General features: G+C 41.4%; 1 protein-coding gene across 4 annotated transcripts; it reads left to right on the forward strand.

Moving 5' to 3' along the window:
• Window positions 1-17,230: 17,230 nt before the first annotated feature.
• LOC110520134 (heterogeneous nuclear ribonucleoprotein A1) lies at window positions 17,231-26,035 on the forward strand. 4 transcript variants are annotated; one of them, XR_016494751.1, is made up of 12 exons: window positions 17,231-17,289; window positions 18,708-18,830; window positions 18,915-19,061; window positions 19,147-19,357; window positions 19,450-19,536; window positions 19,638-19,706; window positions 19,794-19,847; window positions 19,946-20,083; window positions 20,205-20,333; window positions 20,426-20,496; window positions 21,863-21,938; window positions 22,108-26,035. XR_016494751.1 is itself a non-coding variant. In XM_021597222.3 (11 exons), exons 1-10 carry the CDS (start codon window positions 17,284-17,286, stop codon window positions 20,479-20,481), a joined length of 1,020 nt encoding a protein of 339 aa, XP_021452897.1. In that variant the 5' UTR covers window positions 17,231-17,283; the 3' UTR covers window positions 20,482-20,496; window positions 21,863-26,035. The 4 variants fall into 4 exon arrangements, 2 of the variants coding, with proteins under 2 accessions (XP_021452897.1, XP_021452896.1); XR_016494750.1 differs by having other exon boundaries at window positions 23,981-26,035; XM_021597222.3 differs by having other exon boundaries at window positions 21,863-26,035.
• The last annotated feature ends 93 nt before the right edge of the window (window positions 26,036-26,128 follow it).

Raw genomic sequence — 26,128 nt, forward strand, 5'->3', positions numbered from 1 at the left:
GGATTGATTCCAGGTCGGACGTTCCCTGGAGGATCCCTGGCACTCAACAGTTTGATCTGTAGATTAATGCAATAAGGATCCCCAGGCCAGGCCTTCGTCTCTGGCCAAACGCTTACGCCTCCCAAATTTGTATCCAGCAAAAGGTTGAGTCCCATGTTTATTTGGGTAATGAATTGCAGTAATTAATGCACCTATTGATTCCTCCACAGAGTCTCCTACAAAGGCCAGTCAGATTTTTTATTTAGAGGGAGTGCACAGAGGGTGAGGGGAGGCCAGAAAAACCAAATACAGACAAGACAATTGCAATATGTGCTTGTAGAATGAGAGTGTAATTGTTCTATGAATCATATTTGAATATATTCAATTAAATCTCACAAGTTGGAGGCGTTAGATATTCCCTGCTTTTATTTCACTTCTCTTTCCCTTCCTGGTTGTAATAAAAATGCAAATAGTGAGGGCAACAGGGAGCCGGTAAGGACGTTTGGCTGAGGAGCGTTTGGTGTCACACTAATAACCACAATGCAATTTCCCCCAACAAACAGGCGAGTGTGCATTAGCATATAATCTTTTGGAATTATGAATGTGCAAATCTCTATCACCTTTCCTTGTGAAAGAGCTGCTAGAGATAGGCATTGGCTGAAAATGAGATCTGGCGGGAAACATTTACTTCAAGCACAGGAACACTTCTCTATTAGCCAGATAGGCATCAGCGATGCAGTTATCATCCAACGATGATGAACTTGTATTGATTCAGTTGTGGATCATCATAACATATCCCTTGTATTGTATGTGTATTACCCTTGGCTTAGGCCTTTAGCTCATTATAAAAGCACGAGGGCTCTCCCGATTGGTTGTTCTTCCCTGTGCTGTGGTTCTATGTCTCTGTGCCGTAGTGCCCTATGTAAACACCTGGTCACAGCTGCTGTGACACTACTTACCAGGGTCTGGAGAACAATGAACACTGCCAGCCACCTCATTTATTGTCATTTGTTGCCATTTACCTTAAGAATTGTTTGTGCCGCTTGCGAGTAATTATAGGAAAATGTGCTTTTGACCTTAGATTTTTGTTGGAAAAACTTGAGTTTAGTTGTACTATGATCAATAATTTTATATTGATAACAATAGGTATTACAACAGCCAAAAAATGCCCCGACACCCAAGAGGTGGGTGGGGTTTGTCAGGATTATCTCACAGATCTGCATCTGAAGAGACGCAGGCATTCACTAAAACAGATACGTTTCCTAGTTGCAATGTGTTCTTTTAAGATAAGAAAACTTAATTGTCCATTTGGTTCGTGCAAAATGGAAATTCGTCTTTGGCGGTCTGGCACACAAAAGAATGGCTTATCAAGTAGATTTATAATCTCATATACAACTTTTCTTCCCCCATGTCTACAGTTGATAACTTGTGTTAGCCCCGATTTAGCCCTAAAGTCTGAGTTGTTGTAGGATAGGTGCAATTGAATCATTTTCTTTACCATTTCAGTTGACGTTATATACCTGTTTTCCCAGTGGAGTTCTGTACACCGTTTGAGTGTATAAGAGAAAATGTAACAGAAGTGATTACCAATCTCATTAATAACACACTTAAACTAAATCCTGGTTGGCAAACAGCTCAGTCTATTGTTAAGTTTTCCCCACTACTTAGAACAATGATTATGAATAATGATTTGTTTTAACCTCCTAAATTTCTCAAGAACCTATGGCATGCCTTATTAAAGACAAAATAGGTAGAAGACTAATTAAGCTGACCAATAGAAATGACAGCACGCTCAACTGCCAGAGCTAAGCAAGAGCTTGAAAAATGGCTCCTCTGCAGTTTCAATTAATCAGGTGATTTTGCTTAATTTTGTTTGACGTTGGCAGAGGAAACGTCCTCTGGGAGTATCTGTCCTTTGACCACTAATGCTTTAGTAATTCTCCCATCAGTAAGAGCATGATTGAACCAAATCGTGTGTGTGTGTGTGTGTGTGTGTGTGTATCGAAATTAGTATTGCATTCTCAGTTATCAATTACTCCTTGTTTTTTCCCCATGCAGAAGTGAATGGGAGTTGATTGCAAAGCCCACACAACCAAGAGTGGAACCTGATTAACCTTTGGTTGACTCCAGCAGCAGCACGTGTGCATAGCAGCTTCCCTTCCTCTCCATCCGATATCCCCAGCCAGTAGATGTTTCAGCTCACCTCTGCTGCAGTGATTAATTAACAATAGAACCATTCAATGGCCCAGTAATTACCAAACACTTCGGACACTGCAACATTTTTCAGCTCTGTCACACAGGCTTGTCGGCGGCACCGGCTTTCACCTGGAATCCTCAGGCTCCTTGCTCTTCCTAACTTTGTTTTCTCTGACGCAGATTAGATCTGCCACCCCATTACAGATTCATTTTCCTAATTTTTCATGTCTGCGCCGCGCCCCATCTGCACAGGGCTGATAATTGTGGGGACCAGCCCTGGTGATTAACATCAGCAGAATTAATTACGCCCGCCATTAAGGCTCCAGGTTGCACACAATGATCAAGAGAAATTAACTTTCTCCCCAGCTCCTAAATCATCTCACCTTCAAGTGGAGTGATGGCACAGAGAAAGCCAAAGCCCTGGCCCCCGCTTGCCACCTTCTTAACCAAACAAGAGGCACGCATCCCATGCCCACCCACCCACCCGCCTGCCGCCCACTAAGGAGATTACAGCCGGAGCTGACGGGTATCAATTACACCACCTTATGTGGTGGGATGAGAGAGTGGTACCCTGGGCCCTGTGACTAATAGCCCTGGGTTGGAGCCACCCTGCCTGCAGATACCCTGCCTGCAGCTGGAGATCAGGGAGCTAGCTGCCACTCCGGGTAGGCAGGACCTACTGCCAGATGCTGGGGGCTGATTGGTGCACAATCCAACTTGTCAGTTCACTGGCCTGACATTCAGAGCTACAGTATATGGTTTATTACTCCAAAAGAGTGGATGATCTGGCTCTGTCAAGTCTTTCAATAATACAGCAATGTTCATCTGTGTGGGTCAAATGCAAAAGACGAGGTATGGTATAGTAGCTCTGGAAAGCAGCCGAATGTCTTGAGGTTTGCCATTGTGTTTGTGTAGCTGTTCATACAGCATGTGGCCTTAGCTGTGTTGCATTGATAGTGAGCTGTGTAAGGTGTGTGAGCATAGAGTGACGGGGCAGGCTGGCTCCTCAAAAAAGGAGAGTGATGTGTTTTTAAGCTATGCTAATGAAACAGGCCCCGTGCCCCGGCTGTACCGAGAACAGTGGTAATGTCAGGTGGAGATAAGCACATTGCGCCTGTATCATATTGACTTGTCAAGGTTAAGCAGTGAGAACCAGGGGAGGAGTGGGAGGTGAAAACGCTCCATCCTCTCACTCTTTCCTTCGCCTGCTGAGGAAGACGGTGGGGGGAGGGGAGAAAAAGGGAGGCTGCCCTGCTCCAACCTTCAAACAAAACACAGTGCAGATCAATCAGGAGCCACAGAGAGAAAGAGAGTATAGACAACAGAACAGTCATGGGTTTGGCTTTCTCCTCTCATTTAGATTGAATTTGATTTAGCTCCACATGATCTAATTATGCGCAGACCTAAATCCCTTTGGAGTTTTCTCCGCCATATTGAGGATGTCATGATGTGAGAAATGGCTGTGAGATATTAAACAGACCTGTGTGTAAGAGTGTTTTATGGATGCACATCACAGTGAGCAATAATGACAGTCATTGGATATCCTATTTGAATGGTAATAAAAACTGTCTAAGCATCTGTGTGCTTATGTTTTAAGGCCTATGGAAATATAACGGTAGTGCAAATACAATGTGCATAGGGATATTGGATTTAAATCACTGAGTAATATATATATATATTTTTTCCTCATGATAATTGGCATAGGTGTTCACCTTCATTGTAATGGGGGGGGGGGGGGGGGGATCTCAAATTTGCAGGGATTAAGACAGTCAGCATCTTTCATTCCCCTAAAACGATGAGAGGTGCACTATCGCCACACCAGCCCCCCTGCTTCAGGAGGATTTAAAAGGTTAAAAGACTAGTCAGCAATTACCCTCTGTTCATTTGAGGTAAGCTGTAAAACACAATCGCATTACAGCTGCAGACAAATGCCAGGCACTGCATCTACAAAGGAAGTGGCCATCGCTTACCTCTCACTGCACCAGCTGCCTTTTACTATCCTGCCTGGTAACAGCTCCTTTGGCAAAGGAGATCAGAGGAATGGGATTTATTGTCCGTTGTTTACTTGTTTCTCTGTGTGCAACAACAGAACTCTGTTCGTCAATCTGAGGTAGTCCAGAGAGTGTCGGAGTGACGTTTACTGCACATATTGCAGGGAAACAGGTAAGCAGAGCACACCATCTACAAAGTAGTCCCCTTTGACTCCAGCACTCAACAAATCAGAGCTGATGGGCAGGCTGGAGAGGCACTGACACAGAGCTCCTTAAAAGCCCTAGTGTGCCCCAGGAATGTGGTAGAGGAAGGCCAGGGAGGGCAGAGCAGAACAAGGCGATGTCTGGGTTTCGTCTGGGGCCCTACCCGATGTCTCTTCGGTCTCCTCTATTAAAATCTACAGTATTCACTTTAGACTTATAGAATGCTCTCAAATGATGCGCCATACCCAAAAAATGGAGGAACTTCCAATTCTTTCAGGTTATCGGTCAACAAACCCCTAAGAGTTAGGTTGGTGTGTGGGGGGTACCATCTCAATAGAAAATTAGTCCTGGGCGTTTAAGTCATTAGATAATACTTCCCGTATTAGTGGGGTAGGCAGACAGATTTACAGCACTCTGTGTGGCAGGCAAGCCAGGCGGCTTGAGGTAACGTGGGGGATGTTAACTCCACTCATTAAAAAACAGAGGATGTCATCACTCTGCGCCACCGCTGGACGGTACGTGTCACACGTATCCGCCATAGGGTAGCTTCTGTCCAGCACAGTCCACAACATCCTCTAAATCTGTCATCGCAGCCCAGACCTGCGACCCAAAATTGGCCATGCCACCCTGTTTTAGGGAGAGGACATGTGGGGAGGGGGGTGTTTTTGTAGGTGGACATGTGTAAGCATTTAGGCACCCCTATGTGTGGGACTGTGGGAGACAGCGCTTGGGACACGGCGGCCGGTGCACATGGTCCGAGGTGTGGGCTTGGTGCTCATTACAGACCCGTTGCTGTACACTGACCAGATAAGCAGAGCAGGACAAGATGAGAGAACACTGCTGCCTACACATAACTGCAGCCAGCCCAAGAGACTGTCATACTGTAGCACTAAATTAAATCCCTTTCAAAAAGGTATTCATTTTTTAAATTTAAATAAGGAATAATATTGTCCTTGTGTGTTAGGTGTTCTTAAGCGTACACATACACTGTGTACAAAACATTAAAACACCTGCTCTTTCCATGACAGACTGACCAGGTGAAAGCTATGATCCCTTATTGATGTGACTTGTTAAATCCACTGTAAAATCAGTGTCGATGAAGGGGTGGAAACAGGTTAAAGGAGGACTTTTAAGCTTTGATACAGTTGAGACATAGATTGTGTATGTGTGCCACTCAGAGTGTAAATGGGCAAGATATTGAAGTGCCTTTGAACAGGGTGTGGTAGTAGGTGCCAGGCGCACTGGTTTTTGTCAAGAACTGCAACGCTGCTGGGTTTTTCCACGCAAGAAATGGTCCACCATCCGAAGGACATCCAGCCAACTTGACAGCTGTGGGAGGTATTGGAGTCAGCATGAGCCAGTATCCCTGTGGGGTTGGTGGAACTCAATATTAGGAAGGTGTTCTTAATGTTTTGTACACTCACTGTTTGTCTACATTGAAACATCTAAATTAGTGAACGTTTGCTGTGTGGTGGAATTAGGGGAGATCAGTTGACATACAAAAGGAGAGAGAGTCATTTATTAGATGCTGAGGATTGGATGTTACGTTAATTTGAACTATAAACAATTATTGCTATAGATGCATTACTGTGTTGTGTGCTACCAACACAATGTCACTTTCATTTTATTGCATTTACACATGCTTATTTTGTTATATGGGGTACTTACTGTGTGTGTACATGTATGATTATAGATACTGTATATAGCACATAAAATAAAAATGTGTTGTGTAATCAACAGATCCTTACTCTTTTCCTTTCCATGCACTGACATAATTTTCTTAGATCTCTGTGTTTTGCCTGTAATGTCAATGTTTTGCCTGCATTGAGAGAGAGAGAGCACGAGAGAGAGAGAGAGAGAGAGAGAGATGTTTGATCTGCTTCGACATCGTGCGTACGGCTCCCTCATAGGACGTTTTGAAGTATTGCACTATTTGAAGAGTAGTTTATCCTCAAAATTCCTCAAAATTAATTAATTCTCCGTGACAGATATGAACTGTTTTACAATAAAGTTTTTCCATAGTGAATTACCAAAAGGCATAGAGGGGCAATATTACTACATCAATCTAATTTAGCTCAATAATTGTCATGTTTATAGCCTACGAAACAGATGAATAAGAATGAGAGAACATTTGATGCCAAAGACTGTTAAACTATCCAGAAAAAAAGGAAAAAAAAGTTCACTGAACAAAAATATAAAAATGCAACACGCATGAGTTACAGTTCATATAAAATAAATTAGTCAATTGAAATAAATTCATTAGGCCCTAATCTATGAATTTCAAATGACTGGAGTACAGCCATTGGGAAGTAGTGGAAAGTAGTTTGGGGCCATTTTATTTTTGTTGCCCGAGCAGCAGATGGCTATAGTCAGTGTGCTAATACAGGACTATTAAAAGGCCCAGTGCACTTACTTTTATGAAAAAAATATTTGTATTGAGATTTTTCAGCGGGTGCTACAGCACCCCTACTTCCTTCTGCTATGAATACGAATATGCATCTGTTACAGTGGAGGCTCATCCTCCTCAGTGAATTTCATTCAAATGTAAATAGTAAAACATTTTTAAAAAGTTATCCTTTTTAGATAAAACAATACATGCACATCACCAAATAATTGATTAAAACACACTATTTTGCATTGAAGGTCTTCAGTAGCCTCAACAGCACTCTGTAGGGTAGCACCAGGGTGTACATCCTCCTCTGGGTACATTGACTTCAATACAAAACCTAGGAGGCTCGTGGTTCTCACCCCATTCCATGGACTTACAAAAGTAATTATGACAACTTTCAGAGGACGTCCTCCAACCTATGAGAGCTCTTGCAGAATGAACTGACATGTTGTCTACCCAATCAAAGAATCAGAGAATGAATCTAGTACTGAAAGCAATTGACTCAGAGAGAGAAAGACAATAGTTGAACGGTTTTGAACAAATAAAAAAAATGGAGGGTCAGCTAAAGCAAGCGTTAGCTATATTTCATATTTTTTTTTACTTTCACTTAATTAGCTAGCAAATTCAGCTAGCTAATTTAGCCTACTCAAACACCCAGCACAAACCGAGAAGGACGCTATGTTAGCTAGCTGGCTATACAACACTGAAACTCTTCCAAGTCAAGGTAAACTTGTTTTTATTAATTTATTGCCACCGGGGCCCACCAGTATAACTGCTAAACTCCTTGCTGACTGTACACTGTACTGCATGATTGTAGCAGGTTTACTAACACTTTAGTTCTAGTAGCTATGTTAACTATGACATTATAATATGGTGACAACGATGTAGGATGTGTGTAGCAGCTAGCAGTTATGATATTTAGGTATGGCTTGGAAAGATTTTTTTGCCTGGTCACAGAGAGTAGATGTGTTGTGCACTGAAGTCCACATTTGAAGGGAAAAGGTGAGAGGAGAGCGCGTAGATGTGAGAAGGAATTCTACAACGATCACAGGGATCATGCTGTATGTACGTGGCATCTATGAAACTAAACTGTGTTTGCATGTGATCAGGGGTGTACTCATTCCACCTATTCTGTTGAAAAAGGTATCTTAAAATGGAAGCAAACGGAACGAAAAGGGGATAAACATACCTGAATTTGTCCAATAGAAACTGTTGAACTAAGGATTACACCCTAGAAAGGCTAGATGCAGGCAAGAGTGTGCAAGGCGGTATTGAATGTGTCAATGTCGGTCACCTTGATTACTAAAATTTCTCAACCTGTGCACCTACGTTGGAAACCTTCAAATCATTGGCTAGGTTGTAGCAACCTCATGATGGGTATAGGGAACATTTGAGTATCATGTAGTAGCCTGAACCTATCGGTGTTACATTGAGCTGAGAGAATGAGTGTCTTCCAATATGCTATAATTGCAATAAGGCCATGCTCAAAAAAACAATAATATCGCCTTCCCTCATCTTAAAACGGCACCGACTGCTTCTGATCTGTTGGTCACATACCTACAAAAAAAAAAAAAAAAGTAGGGGCGTGGATCAGAAAACCAGTCAGTGTCTGGTGTGACCACCATTTGCCTCATGCAGGATAACACATCTCCTTCGCATAGAGTTGATCAGGCTGTTGATTGTGGCCTGTGGAATGTTGTCCCACTCCTCTTCAATGGCTGTGCGAAGTTTCTGGATATTGGGGATACAGTTTGTGCAGAAATGATTTGGTTGTGCAAACCCACAGTTTCAGCAGCATCCGGGTAAGCTGCCTCCAATGTTGTTTTAGTGAATTTGGCAGTAGGTCCAACCGGCCTCACAACCTGAGTCTGAGACGATCCCGCAGGTTTAGAAGCCGGATGTAGGATGTCCTGGCGTGGTTACACGTGGTCTGCGGTTGTGAGGCCGGTTGGACCTACTGCCAAATTCACTAAAACAACATTGGAGGCAGCTTATGGTAGAGAAATTAACATTACATTATCTGGCAACTGCGCTGGTGGACATTCCTGCAGTCAGCATGCCAATTGCACACTCCCTACAATACTTGAGAAATCTGTGGCATTGTGTTGTGTGACAAAACTGCACATTTGAAAGTTAACTTTTGTCCCCAGCACAAGGTGCACCTGTGTAATGATCATGCTGTTTAAATTCAGCCACTTGATGTCACACCTGTCAGGTGGATGGATTATCTTGGCAAAGGAGAAATGCTCACAAACAGGGATGTAAACAAATTTGTGCACAAAGTTTGAGAGAAATAAGCTTTTTCTGTGTATGGGAAATTTCTGGGATCTTATTTCTGCTCATGAAACATGGGACCAACACTTTACATATTACGTTTATATTTTTGTTCTTGGTGAAAATATATATTAGACTTGGATGCTTTCAATGCACTATTTGCATAAATGAAAGAAAAACAAAGATTGTGCTCTCCAACACTAGCTGCATTTTTTATCTGTTAATTGAAAATGTCTTCCTGGGGGGAGAGGGAGATCTTTCCGCGGCCACTTCTCTGCACAAGTCATCAAACAAACACTTGCTACCCCCCCCATACATGTGTAAATATTATAATAGTGCCTTCCCTACTGAGACATTGACTTGTTCGCATTCTTATCTTTTATCATTTGTTATTGTTGCATTAAGGAGAAGGAACCTACATGTAACATTTCATTGGACAACGTATGCCATGTGTGTCCTATACATACGACTTAGAAAACTTCACTTGAAACATTAGGAAGATATTTTGGAGATGAATAGCAGCTGGATTATGACATATTTACTACCCTTTTGAGGGACTTTGATGTCCATGCAGCATTCCTTCCTTGAATAGGATATTAATAGATTATGCACTTGATAATTATGCAACAGACATGTTTATGACTGCTAGTGGACATTAGCTAAATAAAACCGGTGTGATATTCTTGCAGAGGAACCGTAGAAACTGTGAATGACAGCCAGCCGATGTTCTTTATTTCCTGGTCACAGAAACAATAGGCATTAAAAGATGGTTTACAGAAATAACAGTGAACTAACAGTGCGTGTGGAGTGTGTGTGTGAAACGTCAATTTTGTGATGGCCAGGTGAGCAGGTCCTTATTCAGCTGGCCCATCCCGATGTAGATGGTGTTTATTCTATCCAAGTGGTGCCATTAGACATTGTGTCTGCTGATATTTGGCTGTTTCTTTTCATCCAATAAATTGTCCCTCTCCTCTCGTCATCAACAGTGCAATCATTCTCAGTGATGCTAGAGCACTGGGGAGGAAAGAAGAGGCCAGGCCCTCCAAGATGGATGTGTGTTATTGTTTGTGTGATGACAGTGGGTTTCAATCAGATCCTCCGCACCCTAATCCCAGGTAGAGCTTTTGAGATGCTGAGTCAGGTCCTGCTTCATCGATCCATCACCCCAGGCTAGCGGTGGGCAGGTGTAGTCCCCCTCTCCCCGGAGACACAGGAAACACCTGGCCTGCTCTCCTCGGGACTTCATCATCCCTCCGTCTCAGGCTGCTGGGAGCTCAACGTCGCCAAGCAGAAACTGTGAAAGCAGCACTTTTGTGCTCGTTTGTTGTCTGTACACAAGAATTAGGGAAGGTAGTGTGGCTCTCCCTCACCTCCCACACCTGCTCCCCCACCCCTACCTCTCTCGCCCAGGAAGAAAGGAAATGCACTGAATGGACCGCACACACAACTGCGTCAGAATTGCCTGAATCTGTACAAGGCAGACCACATACATTTGTAGAATAAACCTCAATGACACCACCCTGTAATTACCAATGCATTTCATCTTTATGACGTCACCCCCAATTTTTCAAAGTGAATGCTCTTTCAATACAGCTTTTAAACACATCATTACGTTGATAGTGTGGTAAGAGAATGAGCAGTGGTTATAATTACATTTGAGGCTAGTAACAGGCCAGTGAGGGGCGAGAGTGTTTCTCCTGCAGCAGGTAGTCAATTAGAGGCAGAGGGAGACTGTGCAGCAGCGCAGTCCTCACCTCGGTTGCTTCTCCACTGAGGTGCTGTAAATAAAGTTTTATTACAGCACACTATCTGCTTCTCTTCTCCTACATCAATAGACCAATCCATTCCAATGTAATCACTTCTTCACCTTCTATTTCTCATTGAGACTAACAATAAAAGGTCATGGTTGCCACTTTAATCTGGCCAAGAAGGTGACCATTTTAAAGAAATAATGGCTGCCTTTTTTTCCTATTTTTTATGTAGCTGGATTCCTCTGCTTTACACCCCAAGAGTTATTACGTGTGTTGTCGCTGACAAACTAAAAGAGAAAGAACGACCCAAACTGCTTTATTACTCCCAGAGAGCTCTGTGAAGACAGCTGCTGTTATCTGTCAATATTTAGAAAGGAGAGAAAAATGTTCCTGAGTCCAGCCTTGGCCTGAAGCTCATTAAGAAGGCTTCACCAGCGCCATCTTGACTGTATCAATACACAATATGGCGGAGACCATGTATCAGTCTACACGGATCATTCAATACAGCAAATCAAATTGAGAAAATCGATTTCATATCCTAGGAACTCCCAAACATTGCTATTCCTTTATCAGTCCATACAAGAAGGCCATTGCTTTATGAGGATGTTTAAGTAAATTGCCTTGTCTTCCAAATCCTCTGGAGGCTTAATGTCCTAGGAAGACGGAAAGCAGGTCAAAGTAGATTAAGCAAAAAAAAACATCTTGCTTTGTTAGTTCCACAAACACACAGTCACTTTGTGGAAAACTAATATGAACATTGGATTTGCACATCGCAGGCAATTCATTTCAATGAAGAAAATCTGAACCGCCGAAGGAAAAAAATAACATTCCGTAAATGATATACAGCCTGTTTGGAGCAAAAGGTTAAGGGAACCGGTATCATTGGCGGAGAGTAAAACTTCTGCTTTTCCCAGACAACTTGGAACAGCAAAGAGGACATATTCCACATTCAATAAATTGTATTTTCAAAATACAGACATCAGTGTAGAATCAGTTTTTTGGCATAGCAGGACACCAAACTCATCAGCCAAAAGAGCAATTCCCTTTTGTTGAATATTTTATGCAGACCTATAAACATGGAGTGTACATGTGGAGCCCAATGGCTCTGGTAAAACCATTGATATGAGACCATGTCTTTGGTGTTTGGCCTTGGAGGGGAGACCATGCTGAGCTGTTTATGAGCCTCTTGAACAAAGAATGTACTGTGATCTGACATTCCATAAACTTTAGAAGGCATTTTATCGATGATTAATGTGATTGTCAACAAATCTGCATGCAAATTGTGGGAAATGTCGAATAGCCCTGGGCTACAGAGGCTCTAGACATGGACTAAGTCATAAAATTGTGAGGTGTGAAAAGCCACACAATTTTCCCTTATTAGAAACTATTAACTCATTGCCTAAAGCTAATCTGATTATCTGAAGCTTGTCTGTCATCAGTAGCTCTCAGCCAAGGTCTACAGTTTCGTTTGCAGATCACTCATATATTCACATGACACACACACACACACACACACCCCAAAAACAATGCCACAAATGCTACCTTTAGCTCCCAATAAGTTGTTACACCATTAATTCTATTTTTATTTGGTGTGATTTACACCCATTTCCTCCATGCAATAGTACAGGAAACAGATGCTAGGAATTGTTATTTTCCTAAATTCCTGGGAGATTCTGGTCAACACTGATGTGCGGGCTTGGCTTTGTACTCGCATGAGAAGGGGTGGTAGACAGTGACTAAATTGACTCCCTGGTTTCCCTGCTCTGATGCTCCATTTCCTCACAGTTTCCACATGCGTATGTCCGTTTGCCCAAAGCCAGGTTGGCCATGCTTTATGGCAGGCTTCCCTCGCGGAACAACCGCTGCGTTTTCACAGGACAAGGTCAAGACTCGCCCTCTGCTTCTGCTGCGACAGACAGGTGATGGGTGTGACGGGTGTTCCCATACAGAATATGAACTGAATACAGATGCATAGAATAAAGTGGTCGACATACTCTGTTAAGACCCAGTTTTAGGGTAAATCATTATTAAAAAGGGAAACAATTAAACACCCTGGAATATTGTTGTGGGTGAATAAAACCACAGTTTGTAACAATTCTAGTTAGTTTAATTACGAAATGTTCCTTGAGTCAGGAAAAAAAAGACTTACCTAAGGAAACATTAAGGACCTATTACTACTGTTTATGATGTCGAAGAGGATTTTGAAAACAAACGATGTATTGTAGGCTATAGCTTCCAACCGTGTATGCAATAGGTCAACTGGTTCTCTTGGAATGTGATTAGGCTACAGCAGATATTTCATAGAATTGCTATATGCATATGAAAATCTTATGGGACGCTTTAATCAATTGTTGTATTTTTGTTGGTGGCCCGCTCTTTGATGGTGTGCACAGTACGCATTTAGAGTGTGGCATCAACCCAATGATAATACTCCAGCCACAAATCATTCATTTTCATGGGCAAGAGCGCCATCTAGAGGAGTTTTGACATTTAAGGGAATGTTTTGACATAGCCTGCCCTATATCTATGCAGAACCCTGCTGAAAATGACAGACACTACTACCCGTTATTGTGGACCATCAAAAGTGTACACAGTGATTTTGAAGCCAATTTGTTCACCAGTTTTAGTGATGGTTCAATCACGTATTAATGTTGTATTACTGAAAAAGCTGTTGGAATAATCATAGGAATTGCAGATCGGCACATAGTGCCATCTACTGGTCCAATAAGCAATCAGGATCATTTACACAGTATAATTTACTGACAAAAACAAATAGGTTACAATAATAAATGAATTTATTCCCCCACATAGCTCAAATGAACGCTTAACATAACAAAATGATTGTTTTTCTTTGATTCACACCAGAAGTATGAATAAGAGCCCAAGTCTTCAAGGCCAATGTCTTTACCTCTTTTAGGGAGAAAAATTCAACATGACGGAATAGATGTGGTGGCCGAAGATTCTGCATCTCAACAGTTTAGTTTGAAAGGAATTGACCAGTTGCATGAATGCTCTACATCACCTCAAGATACAGTCGGCAGCAAGCTCCTCCTCCATGAAGATTTACTGGATAGGAAGCTTTTGCTGACGGGGGCTACTATTACCACAGATATATAGTAAAACATTTGAGTTCTAAAATGGTTATAAAACTTGTATTAAATTATTGTGTTAAGTGCTAGCTTTAAAACCAAAGAGGATGTAATTCCTTCTATTCCAGGAGCTGGTTACATCATTCATTTGTCTGCCAAAAAACATCATCTAGTGCAGGACTGGACAGTTGGAAGGTAGGTAGCCTAGTGGTTAGTGCATTGGGCCAGTAACAGAAAGGTTGCTGGATCGAATCCCAGAGATGACAAGGTAAAATTCTGTCATTCTGCCCCTGAGCAAGGCAAGGTTAACCCACTGTTCCCCGGTAGGCTGTCATTGTAAATAAGAATTTGTTCTTAACTGACTTGCCTAGTTAAATAAAAAAAGGCAACTGTGTAACTTGTTTTTATGGCAGACTATATATTTATCTGCAGGCTTTTATGCATTTGATTAAAATCCTTAAAAAATTGTATTAATGAAATTCAAATGTGTCCTTTTGAACAGTGATGGGGTCAATTATAATTGAATTCCAGTCCATTCAGGAAGAAAACTGAAATGCCAATTCTCTCCAATGTTTTTCATTGACTAGAATTGACTCCAAACCTGCTTTAAGTATTTTGATGCTCAGGCACTGCATGTCATATGTACGGTGTATTAACTACCCAACTTTGTGCAAAAAAGAGCATCGTCTTAATGTGGTATTTACTCTGCGAGTTTGGGCTGTGATAAACTATTAGTAACATACAATGCGGATTACCCTTGATGTCCTGCAACAAGATGAAAGATGACAAAAACACATCACTCCTAGAATGTTTTATAGAACCCCAGATTGGGAGAGAAAATACTCCCACCTGTAGCTGGTAATAATGTGTGGGTTGGGTCAGTAGTCTGTGATATATCTCAGTGTCAGGGGGCTGTCACCCCATGTTCAGAGAATATGGGGTGTGATCAACAACCAAACAAACATGCTGTCCAGGGGTTGGGGCAAGGAGAAGTACACAGAGCATCAATCAAACTCCATCTGTGAGGAGCTGATACCGCAGCACACATGCCTCTACGCTCAGCTCTGCTCAGCGAACCTCCCTCAACACCCAGCCCGCTTCTGTTTTGTGCTATTTCAGTTCAAAATTTGTGATAGAAAATAAATAAAAATAAAGAGGTTGCTGGTTCATACATTCCTATGCTTTGTCCAAAGCTTACTGTCAAGCGCAGAGGTGCCAAGAATACACCAACGTCAAATAGACAAAGTTGGAAAATGCATATCTAGCATCAGGAGAAAACAAATTATTCAATGTGTTCTGATAATGGTCACGTCACTCCGTTGAAGTAATGTTGAGCCCAGTGTAAAACCAACTCCTGTTCCAGGCCTCTAAAATGCTTGTTGGGAGCGTTTCCTCCTTCAATTGCACCAGGGTATGACTGACTGCCTGGTTTTTGACAGCATGAATTCGACATAACCCCTCATCTGCTGCTCCCCTCAAACAGCAGCGGTTGGCATGGGCTGGGACTGGGCAGCAAGACATTGTTTATGACTTGGCTGTTCCCCCAGCACAACATTTGATCAGGCGTTAATGTTTTACTTCTTAGCTGGTGCTATGGGCAAATGAGAAACCCACAAAAAACAAAACACTCATCAATGCCAATGTTACAGATTGTTCAAAATCAACATGAGACAGAGGCTTTTTCCCATTTCGATAACATTCAGAATAAAACAAAATAATCATTGAGATCTATGGCCTCAATAAAGTAACCATTGTTGTGGTAGCATGCAGAGTATTTGCCAACTCCTACACCCAAAGGCGAGAACTCCTGGTACCAAACAAATAAAATTGTATTTGTCACGTGTCGAATACAACCTTATTGTGAAATGCTTATGGGTAGCCATTTGATTCATTGTTCATCAGTCTTATTGCTTGGGGGTAGAAGCTATTAAGGAGCCTTTTGGACCTCCAGTACCACTTGCTGTGCGGTAGCAGAGAGAAACAGTCTATGACTTGGGTGACTGGAGTCTGACAGTGTTTTGGGCCTTCCTCTGACACCGCCTAGTATATAGTTCCTGGATGGCAGGAAGCTTGGCCCCAGTGATGTACTGGGCTGTACGCACTACCCTCTGTAGCGCCTTATAGTCAGATGCCGAGCAGTTGCCATACCAGGCGGTGATGCAACTGGTCAACTATTACTGTTCCTTCATTTAGGGAAAGCTCTGAAGCAGAAATAATGTTACCAGGCCTCAATCTCATTATCAGTTTAATTAAGAAATAAATGTGCTGGAACAAACACAGGTGATATGCAATCTACAGTGTCAGAGTGAAGGGTGGAACACGGGACTTATTTCATTCATGGTTATTCATGGCTATAGAATCCTTGTTTTCATCCGTTGTAACAACTGTCTTAATAAAATGTTACGCTATAACAATATAATTAGTCTCTGTAGTTGGAATGATCTTTTACTTAAAAACAGTACAATAATACCATCTATAATATAACAGCACTGTAATAACCAAAACAAAGACATACCACACTACAACTCTAAATAGGCAATAAATAGAAATGAAGGTTAATGACAGTGAAATATTGTCATTTTTATTGGGGCTGTATTTTTTCCTGGCACCCTGTAATGGTAATGCCAGACATTACAGTACAGTACATCCAATAAAACAGTACATGGATACTTGTCCAGATCTGATTTTCAACAAGATTCTAAGATTCTATATTTATGGTGAAGCAGCTGATGGCAATAGCATATTCAAGTTGTACTGTCCAATGTCAACACTGACAGTGGTCAAATCCAAAACATTAACTTACGAGTATTCAGATACACATTTTAATGCAAGAGCAAATTGTCTGCTATTTTAAAAAGTGTTACAAATACCGAAAAACAGTTGCATTTCCCTTCATTTTATTTTAATAAAAAATCTGTATTCATGAACCATACATCTGCAACAAACAAGTTAAATGCACAAAATATTTATTTTGCTTTGTAGTTATGGAAAAATACGGAAAAACCTGGTTAATGTCTAAGGGGAAAACAATCAGCTGTGGCTATTCTGGTACATTGCCTTCAGTGTCCACTAGATAGCAGACAACTTCTTTGTTTCACATGGCACGTACACGGAGCGTGTATGATTAGCCTACAAAGTCATCACAAATGTTAAAGATCATACATTATAATAAAAATATAATTTCACTTGTATCATTGGACATTTAAATAAAATGGTACTATACTATGCAGCTGAATACATTTACTCAATGATTGATCTTAAATCAAATCAACTTGCCAGGCCTATCCGGTTCATCATGGTAAAACCGATCCTGGATCAGTTAACGACTGCACGACCAGTTTAGACTTCCTATCACGTGGTGCAGTAGCTTCCTTTCTTCTCAGAACCAAGGAAAGAGAATACTTCGCAAAATGGAGGTGATAAATATGTTGATTGTTTATCAGTGTCTGCATATATTTGCGTTGCACGTAACAATGTAAAGTGTATTATGAGCAAACAGGTCTTTGAAAATGATGCAGCGACATAATATGCACATGATTCTAACAGCATTTTTAGGAAGGCAACATTAACGTTAGCTAGCTAACGTTAGCGCCACTGCGTTTCTCAACATTTGGCTAGCAAAATTATCATGCCAGTCAGGGTTCTACGGTTACAATGTTGCAGTTTGTTTGGTTTATAGAACGTATCCACATCAAACAAGTACTTGGATGTATCATTCAGTGGAATACATAGGCCAAAATTGTAGGTCAAGCCTTAGCTACAGATTGTAACACCAGACAATGGTATCCAGTATACTGGGTGTTACAGGTTAACGTTAGGTAAAACGTTACTGTTTGGTGTAACAATTTTCGACCAACCTTAACGATTCGTCGAAACCGGGGTCTCATAAAATGTCATTGTCCAGTTGCAGGAGGTTTGTTTGAATTTAGAAAATGCTCTGTCATAAAAAATATAAAAAAATTGCGCCATAAAGGAATCCAACAATGTGAGGCGTGTGTACGCCGCCATCTTGTCTTTTTCAAGTCTTCATTCATTGATTGAGGCAGGTGGATCCACCCCAAAGTGCCGCATGTCATGACAGACACCTGTCTCGATCAACAAGAGAATACTTGAAATGGACAAGATGGCGGAGTACATGTGGTTTGATTACTTAATGGAGTCATTTTATTTTAATAATGGAGAATGTTCTAAATTCAAATGGACAAGGACATTTTATGAGACTCCAGTTTCCAAGAATCTAAGACCATATTGCTAAATTTTGTCAAATGATGTGTTACACCAAACGGTACCAAACCTGTAACTCCCAGTATAATGCATACTAAACAATGTTTGGTTAAATCACATTATCTGGTTTTACAGTCTGTAGCTAAAGCATAGACCTAAACTGTAGGACAGGCTTTGTATCCCAAGGAATGATACATTGAAACACTTGTCGAACTGTGGAGACATTCCATCATTCCACAAATCAAAATTACTGCAACATTGTAACTGTAGAACTCTGACTAGCATGATGCAATTTTCTAGCCAAATGTTAGAAATGCAGCTGTGCTAAAGTTAGCTAGCTAGCATTTTGTCACTGCATCATTTTCAAATTCCTGTTAGCTACATAATATTTGCACTATAACATTTATTTTACAACACTTTTAAAGTGGCAAAACTGATTTCCCTAGAATGTCTTAGAGTTTTGGCTAATGAGAAAATTCTAACTAACATTTACACTAAGATATTGCAATCTAGGTTATTACACTGTAAAATGTTTGAAATAAGATGGTCTGTTATTCATACAATTGCATTGTTGTGTGACATGCATACCTGTTTCGAATCATTTTAACAGGGTCATGAACATAGGGAGCCTGAACAGCTCAGGAAGCTGTTCATTGGGGGCCTAAGTTTTGAAACCACTGAGGAAAGTTTAAGGATCCATTTTGAACAATGGGGAAACCTGACAGACAGTGTGGTATGTATGCATTTCACAAGTGTCTGGTATTTACAATGCATTTATATGAGGAGTAATGTGAGCTAATATGTTGGTTTCATGTAGGTAATGCGGGACCCAAACAACAAGCGCTCGAGAGGGTTCGGCTTTGTAACATACTCCTGTGTGGAGGAGGTGGATGCCTGCATGGCAGCTCGCCCTCATAAGGTGGACGGACGTGTTGTTGAACCTAAAAGGGCTGTATCGAGAGAGGTAAGCAAACTCTGCTTCACATTCATTTGCGATTGTCAAAATGTGACAAGTGTGCGCTCACTGCTCAGCTTTTCTTCTGTCACAGGACTCTAACAGACCGGGTGCCCACCTGACGGTGAAGAAGATATTTGTTGGGGGGATCAAGGAGGACACACGGGAGGACCATATCAGGGAGTACTTTGAGACCTACGGGAGGATCGAGACCATTGACATTATGGAGGAACGCGCAACTGGGAAAAAGAGGGGATTCTGCTTTGTCTCATTTGATGACAATGACACTGTGGATAAAATTGTTGGTACGTAATGGGGTTGTTGTCGCTTTGAATTGCTCATTTTTAAATATCAGTAAACATTCCTTTGCTGAGGATTTGCCTTGTTTTCTTTTCAGCTCAGAAATACCATACAATAAACAGCCACAACTGCGAAGTCAGAAAAGCACTCCCAAAACAGGAAATGGAGGCGTCCAATCAGAGGAGTAAGCATAATAACCCATCTTTATTTGTCCAAATGTATGAATGTTTTAGAGTGGCACATATAGAACATACTTCAGTGTCAATATTGGCATTTTCTTTTTAGATAGGGGTGGTGGCTCTGGAAACTTCATGGGCCGAGGTGGTAACTCTGGTGGTGGCAACTTTGGGCAAGGTAAGTCCCTTTTCCATTTGATATGTGGATACATTTGGAACCGTAATCCCACCAGCAATGTAAATTGAATTATCTTGTGTGTTACAGGAGGCTACGGTGGCGGAAGAGGAGGGGATGGATACAATGGATACGGTGGAGAGGGTCAGTATTTACGTAACGGATCATCAGATAAGGAGCGGGAACTTGACGATGCATTTCTAAAAGAGAGCTTACTCAAATCTGAGCGCTTTTCTGTCCAGGTGGAAACTACAGTGGGGGACCTGGCTACAGAGGTGGACGTGGTGGCGGGTATGGGGGAGGAAGTCCTGGGTATGGTAACCAGGGAGGAGGCTTTGGAGGAGGATATGATAACTACAACGACAGAGGCAACTTTAGAGGTACGAACACCTGTTTTAGCCTGTATATATTGTCATGCCACATAATCTGTTTGAATGAGCTGAACCCACAGTAATTGGATGTGACAACATTATTCTAAAACTACATCCCTGTGACTCGTAGGGAACTTTGGTGGTGGAAGGGGCGGAAATTACAATGACTTTGGCAACTACGGAGGACCACAATCTAGCTATGGTCCCATGAAGGGGAACAACTTTGGTGGTAGAAACTCTGGTGGTGGCCCCTATGGAGGTGAGTATTCTCTCGCTGAGCTGGACGAGGTGATGTGCTGTCTGATGTTGTGATGACACAACCCTCATCTGTCAATCATTTGTTTATTCCAGGTGGCTACGGCTCAGGCGGTGGAAGTGGGCATGGCTACGGCTCACAGCGATATTGATACTATGACGCTCGGGTAAGTTCCGTTTGAAAACACTGAGCATACCTGACTGTATAGTACAGTGTGAGCCCACGCAACACTAGAATAACTATTTGTTTTATCCTGTATCCATTCAACAGGCTTCAGTTCTTAGCAGGAGAGGAGATGAGCAAGGATTTGTCAGGAAAGCTGCAGGTTACTGTACTTTTAGGCAGTCGTCTGAAAGCATGTAGAGGAACAGAAGTCAGAAAGTTATTGCAGCTTTAACGGGAAACTAATCCTAAGAAAGACTGTACACACAAACTACAAAGTGCAAGGGTGTAGCTAGTACCTTATTTGTGGTAGATGTTCCCCCACTTTATAATTGTTCCTTTTGTGCATCTGAAGTGTATGTATTGTTGTGCCTGTGGAATCAGGAGTTTTAACAAAAATAAAAAAGTATTTCGAACTCCAGTCAGTTTTGAATAGTCCTACATTTATTTTGCTGTAGATTGATAGATTTTCTATGGTCTTCTCATCTTTGTCGTTTTTGAAGAACTTGGTCCTGTCAGAAGGGCCTATACGCATCAGGCCCTCAAATAAGCTAGTGCTGTCTTTTTTTTCTTTTGAAGTTAATATGATTGCAAGTCTTTGTATCAAGTGTATTATGATCTGTATTTCAAGAACCCCATGTATTTTATTAGTGACAAGTGGTTATAAGTAGTGCAGACAACAATTTTAAGGAAATGTGTTTTACACTACTTGTATGCAGTAAACAGAATTCTAGATTGTAAAAAATATTTTGACAAGTGGAAAAAAGTTTAATAAAGTTGTGTAGTAAAGTCTTTTGAAGTATAGTGCATCATTGGCTCAGAGAGATTGAAGGATTTGATTCTTGTCATGTCCGTCATCACTAATCAAGTGTAGCAAATCAATATCCTCAGAAGTATGTTTTGTTTTCTCTGAACTTTGAAAGATTCATTTTTTTCCCTGCCTGGATGGAAAGGGAGTCTTGGCTAGTCCTAGGGCGAGGGACACGCATCGCCTAGCCAGGATTGCACTAGTAGGATTGTTACAGCTACAAGCCACTTCAGTTGGGCCTCAGCGGGTCAGTATGGAAGATTGCAGAGTGTTTTTTCAGACAGAACCTCTTCGGTCCCAGCACAGTGGACATGTCAGCATGTTGTGAGAAAAAAGAGAAGGCAGCACCGAGAGCCACACCCTTGGAGGAAAGCATATTCTAGCAAAAAAAGTAACTAGAGTTCCTGGACACTTAGAGATCCTGTTGAGTTAGATATGACAGTTTACCAGGAAGTTCTTACTAGCTTTCAGACCTTACAGGGGAAAGGGAAGTGAGTATTTCACAAGCAGTGGTAACATAAAGAAGATGCAGGTAAGAGTAACCACTTTGCTTGGTTTACAGATCGTGAAAGAAGCATTACGACTACTCTTAAAGGCTGAAAATCTAATGACACGATTACATGGACATTTCTGGATGGGTAAGACTTAAGTAAATCTCAAAGTATACTGCAAGTTGTAAGACTGCACACACCAACATTCAAATAGGGGTGAACAATTGCTGTTGAATATGGAATCCCTTCTAAGTAAAATGGTAGCATTCACTACATTTTTGGTCATTTTTAAGAATCTCATGCATTTCTTGCACAGCTCACTGATCTCTGGGAGTCTGCAGAACAGACTTTACATTCACGCAGGCTTACACTACAGGTATCTTGATATTTTGCTCTGCATCATTTTAAAGATTTTCTATACATCGCTTTGAAAGGTAACATTTAACAAGTGTAACTTAATTAAGGATGATGATTTTTTTCAACCCCTGGTCAGACAAGGTAGGTATCATATATTCTAGTTTTAATAAATTAATCCAAGTATGCATGTCTATTAGATGTGTTTCTTGGATAAAGACATCTCTCCTAAAAGGAATTAGTGATACTTTATGTACAGTACCAGTCAAAGGTTTGGACATAACTATTCATTCAAAGGTTTTTATTTATCTTTACTATTTTCTACGTTGTAGAATAATAGTGATGTCGTCAAAACTATGAAATAACACAATAATATAGTAACCAAAAAAGTGTTAGACAAATCAAAATATATTTTAGATTCATCAAAGTAGCCACCCTTTGCCTTGATAGCTTTGCACACTCTTGGCATTCTATCAACCAGCTTCACCTGGGATGCTTTTCCAACAGTCTTGAAGGAGTTGCCACATATGCTGAGCACTTGTTGGCTGCTTTTCCTTTACTCTGCGGTCCATCTCAATTGGGTTGAGATCAGGTGATTGTGGAGGCCAGGTCATCTGATGTAGCACTCCATCACTCTCCTCCATGGTCAAATAGCCCTTACACAGCCTGGAGGTTTGTTGGGTCATTGTCCTGTTGAAAAACAAATGATAGTCCCTCTAAGCGCTAACAAGATGGGATGGTGTATCGCTGCACAATGCTGTAGTTGCCATGCTGGTTAAGTGTGCCTTGAATTCTAAATAAATCACCAGCAAAGCACCATCACACCTCCATTATTCACGGTGGGAACCACACAAGTGGAGATCATCCGTTCACCTACTCTGCGTCTCACAAAGACACAGCGGTTGGAACCAAAACCGCTAATTTGGATTCATCAGACTGTCCATTGCTCGTGTTTCTTGGCCCAAGCAAGTCTTCTTGTTATTGATGTCCTTTCATAGTGGTTTCTTTGCAGCAATTTGACCATGAAGGTCTGATTCACGCAGTCTCCTCTGAACAGTTGATGTTGATGTGTCTTACTTAAACTCTGAAGCATAAATGTGGGCTGCAATTTCTAAGGCTGGTAACTCTAAGGAACATATCCTCTGCAGTTGAGGTAACTCGGGGTCTTCCTTTCCTGTGGCGATCCTCATGAGAGCTAGTTTCATCATAGCGCTTAATGGTTTTTGAGACAGCACTTGAAGAAACTTTCAAATTCTTGAAATGTTCCGGATTGACTGACCTTCATGTCTTAAGGTAATGATGGACTGATGTTTCTCTTTGCTTATTTGAGCTGTTCTTGCTATAATATGGACTTGGTCTTTTACCTAATACGGCTATCTTCTGTATACCCCCTACCTTGTCACAACGCAACTGATTTGGCTCAAACGCATTAAGGAAAGAAATTCCACAAATGAACTTTAGCAAGGCACATCTGTTGATTGAAATTAATTCCAGGTGACTACCTCATGAAGCTGGTTGAGAGAATGCCAAGGGTGTGTGAAGCTGTCATCAAGGCAAAGGGTGGCTACTTGGAAGAATCTCAAATATAAAATATATTTTGATTTGATAACACTGTTTTGGTTACTACATGATTCCATAGGTGTTATTTCATAGTTTTGATGTCTTCACTATTATTCTACAATGTAGGAAGTATTAAAAATAAATAAAAAACCCTTGAATGAGGTGTGTCCCAACTTTTGACTGGTACTGTATGAAAAGTGGTTTGAGATTATCCATTTGTTGAGAACGCTGTGAATACTCTATGTGAAGCAAACATGATCTCTTTGTTTTGTTAGCCTCAAAGCCTCCGAAAAGATTCGTTTGAGAGAGGGCGGAGAAAGAAGGCTTGGCGTTCAAAGGTAATGTATGTGGGTGAAAGGGCCTGGAACTGCAAATACTACAATGTGCAGTGCTGTGCTTTTTTCCAACGTGTTTGTTCACTGGACCTTTTTGAAGTCGTCATGCATGGTTCACATGAAGTGTAGCTGAATAATGGAGGTAACTGTTATAGACCTGAATAAATGCAGTTGGAACCAGAGCCGTACAATGCATTCATAAAGTATTCAGACCCCTTCACTTTATCCACATTTTGTTACGTGACAGCCTTACTCTAAAATTCATTAAATCCCCCCCCCCCCCCCTAATTTACACGCAATACCCCGTAATGACAAAGCAAAAACAGGTTAAGACATTTTTGCAAATGTATTTCTAAAAAAACGTATCACATTTACATAAGTATTCAGACGCTTTACTCGGTACTTTGTTGAAGCACCTTTGGCAACGATTACACCCTAGAGTTTCTCCCATTCTTTGCAGATCCTCAAGCTCTGTCAGGTTGGATGAGGAGTGACGCTGCACAGATATTTTCAGGTCTCTCCAGAGATGTTCGATCAGGTTCAAATCCGGGCTCTGGCTGGGCCACTCAAGGACATTCAGAGACGCGCCAAAGCCACTCCTGTGTTGTCTTGACTGTGTTCTTAGGGTCTTTGTCCTATTGGAAGGTGAACCTCCGCCCTAGTCTGAGGTCCTGAGCACTCTGGAGCGGGTTTTCAACAAGTATCTCTTTGTACTTTGCTCCGTTCATCTTTCCCCCGATCCGGACTAGTCTCCCAGTCCCTGCCTCTGAAAAACATCACCACAGCATGATGCTGCCTCAACCATGTTTCACCGTAGGGATGGTATTGGCCAGGTGATGAGCGGTGCCTGGTTTCCTCCAGGTGTAACGCTTGACATTCAGGCCATAAGTTCAATCTTGGTTTCATCAGACCAAAGAATCTTGTTTCCATCGTCTGAGAGCCTTTAGGCGTCTTTTGGCAAACTCCAAGCAGGCTGTCGTGCCTTTTTACTGAGGAGTGGCTTCTGTCTGGCCACTCTATAAAGGCCTGACTGGTGGAGTGCTGCAGAGATAGTTGTCCTTCTGGAAGGTTCTCCTATTTCCACAGAGGAACTGTGGTGCTCTGACAGTGACAATTGGATTCTTTGTCACCTCCCTGACCAAGGCCCTTCTCCCCCGATTGCGCAGTTTGACCGGGCGTGCCAGCTCTAGGAAGAGTCTTGGTGGTTCCAAAATTCTTCCATTTAAGAATGATGGAGGCCACTGTGTTCTTGGGGATCTTCAACGTTGCTGAAACGTTTTGGTACCCTTCCCCAGATCTGTGCCCGACATTATCCTGTCTCTTGAGGCAATTCCTTCGACCTCATGGCTTGGTTTTTGCTCTGATGTGCACTGTCAACTGTGAGACCTTATATAGATAGGTGTGTGTCTTTGCAAATCATGTCCAATCAATTGAATTTACCACAGGTGGACACCAATCAAGTTGTAGAAACAGTTCAAGGATGATCAATGGAAACAGGATGCACCTGAGCTCAATTTCGAGTCTCATAGCAAATGGTCTGAATATTTACGTAAATCAGGTATTTCTGTTTTTTATACATTTGCAAACATTTCTAAAAACCTGTTGTCGCATTGTCATTGTGGGGTTTTGGGTGTAGAGTGATGGGGGGGGGGATAGAATAAGGCTGTAACGTAACAATGTGGAAAAGGGGAAGGGGTCTGAATACTTTCTGAATGCACTGTATATTTAGTTAGGACTACTTGTATAATATTATTCCAATTCTAGACATTCAGTTACATAGATAGCATTGTTTAAATTCTCCCCAATGTTAATGGGGCGCTAGCATGGCTGTAATAGAATGTTGAAGTGTTATGTCTGGTTGGAACTATGTTTTGGCTTTCACAAAATATTTTTATAGATTTTAAAAGATTTAGTTCATAATATTCAAAACTAAGTTTAATGTACATCATGGGCTTTCTGTTTTGTGGACAATAAACAAGACTATTGAAAAAAAAACGAAGGTCTAACATAGATCAACCCAATAGCTGTTTTGATTACATTGTGAATGGCATTTTGAATCTGTGTAAACTGTTTTGGTTTGTTCTGTTT

The sequence above is a fragment of the Oncorhynchus mykiss genome, chromosome 3, assembly GCF_057628025.1.
Source record: "Oncorhynchus mykiss isolate SJ-2025 chromosome 3, ASM5762802v1, whole genome shotgun sequence".
NCBI lineage: Eukaryota > Metazoa > Chordata > Actinopteri > Salmoniformes > Salmonidae > Oncorhynchus > Oncorhynchus mykiss.

What these genes read in the sequence shown, in the direction of transcription:
- LOC110520134 (XM_021597222.3), top strand. An exon ending in GGAGGCGTCCAATCAGAGGA is followed by an intron (nt 19,537 to 19,637) that starts GTAAGCATAATA and finishes TTTTCTTTTTAG; the next exon opens with ATAGGGGTGGTGGCTCTGGA. An exon ending in TGGTGGTGGCCCCTATGGAG is followed by an intron (nt 20,334 to 20,425) that starts GTGAGTATTCTC and finishes TGTTTATTCCAG; the next exon opens with GTGGCTACGGCTCAGGCGGT.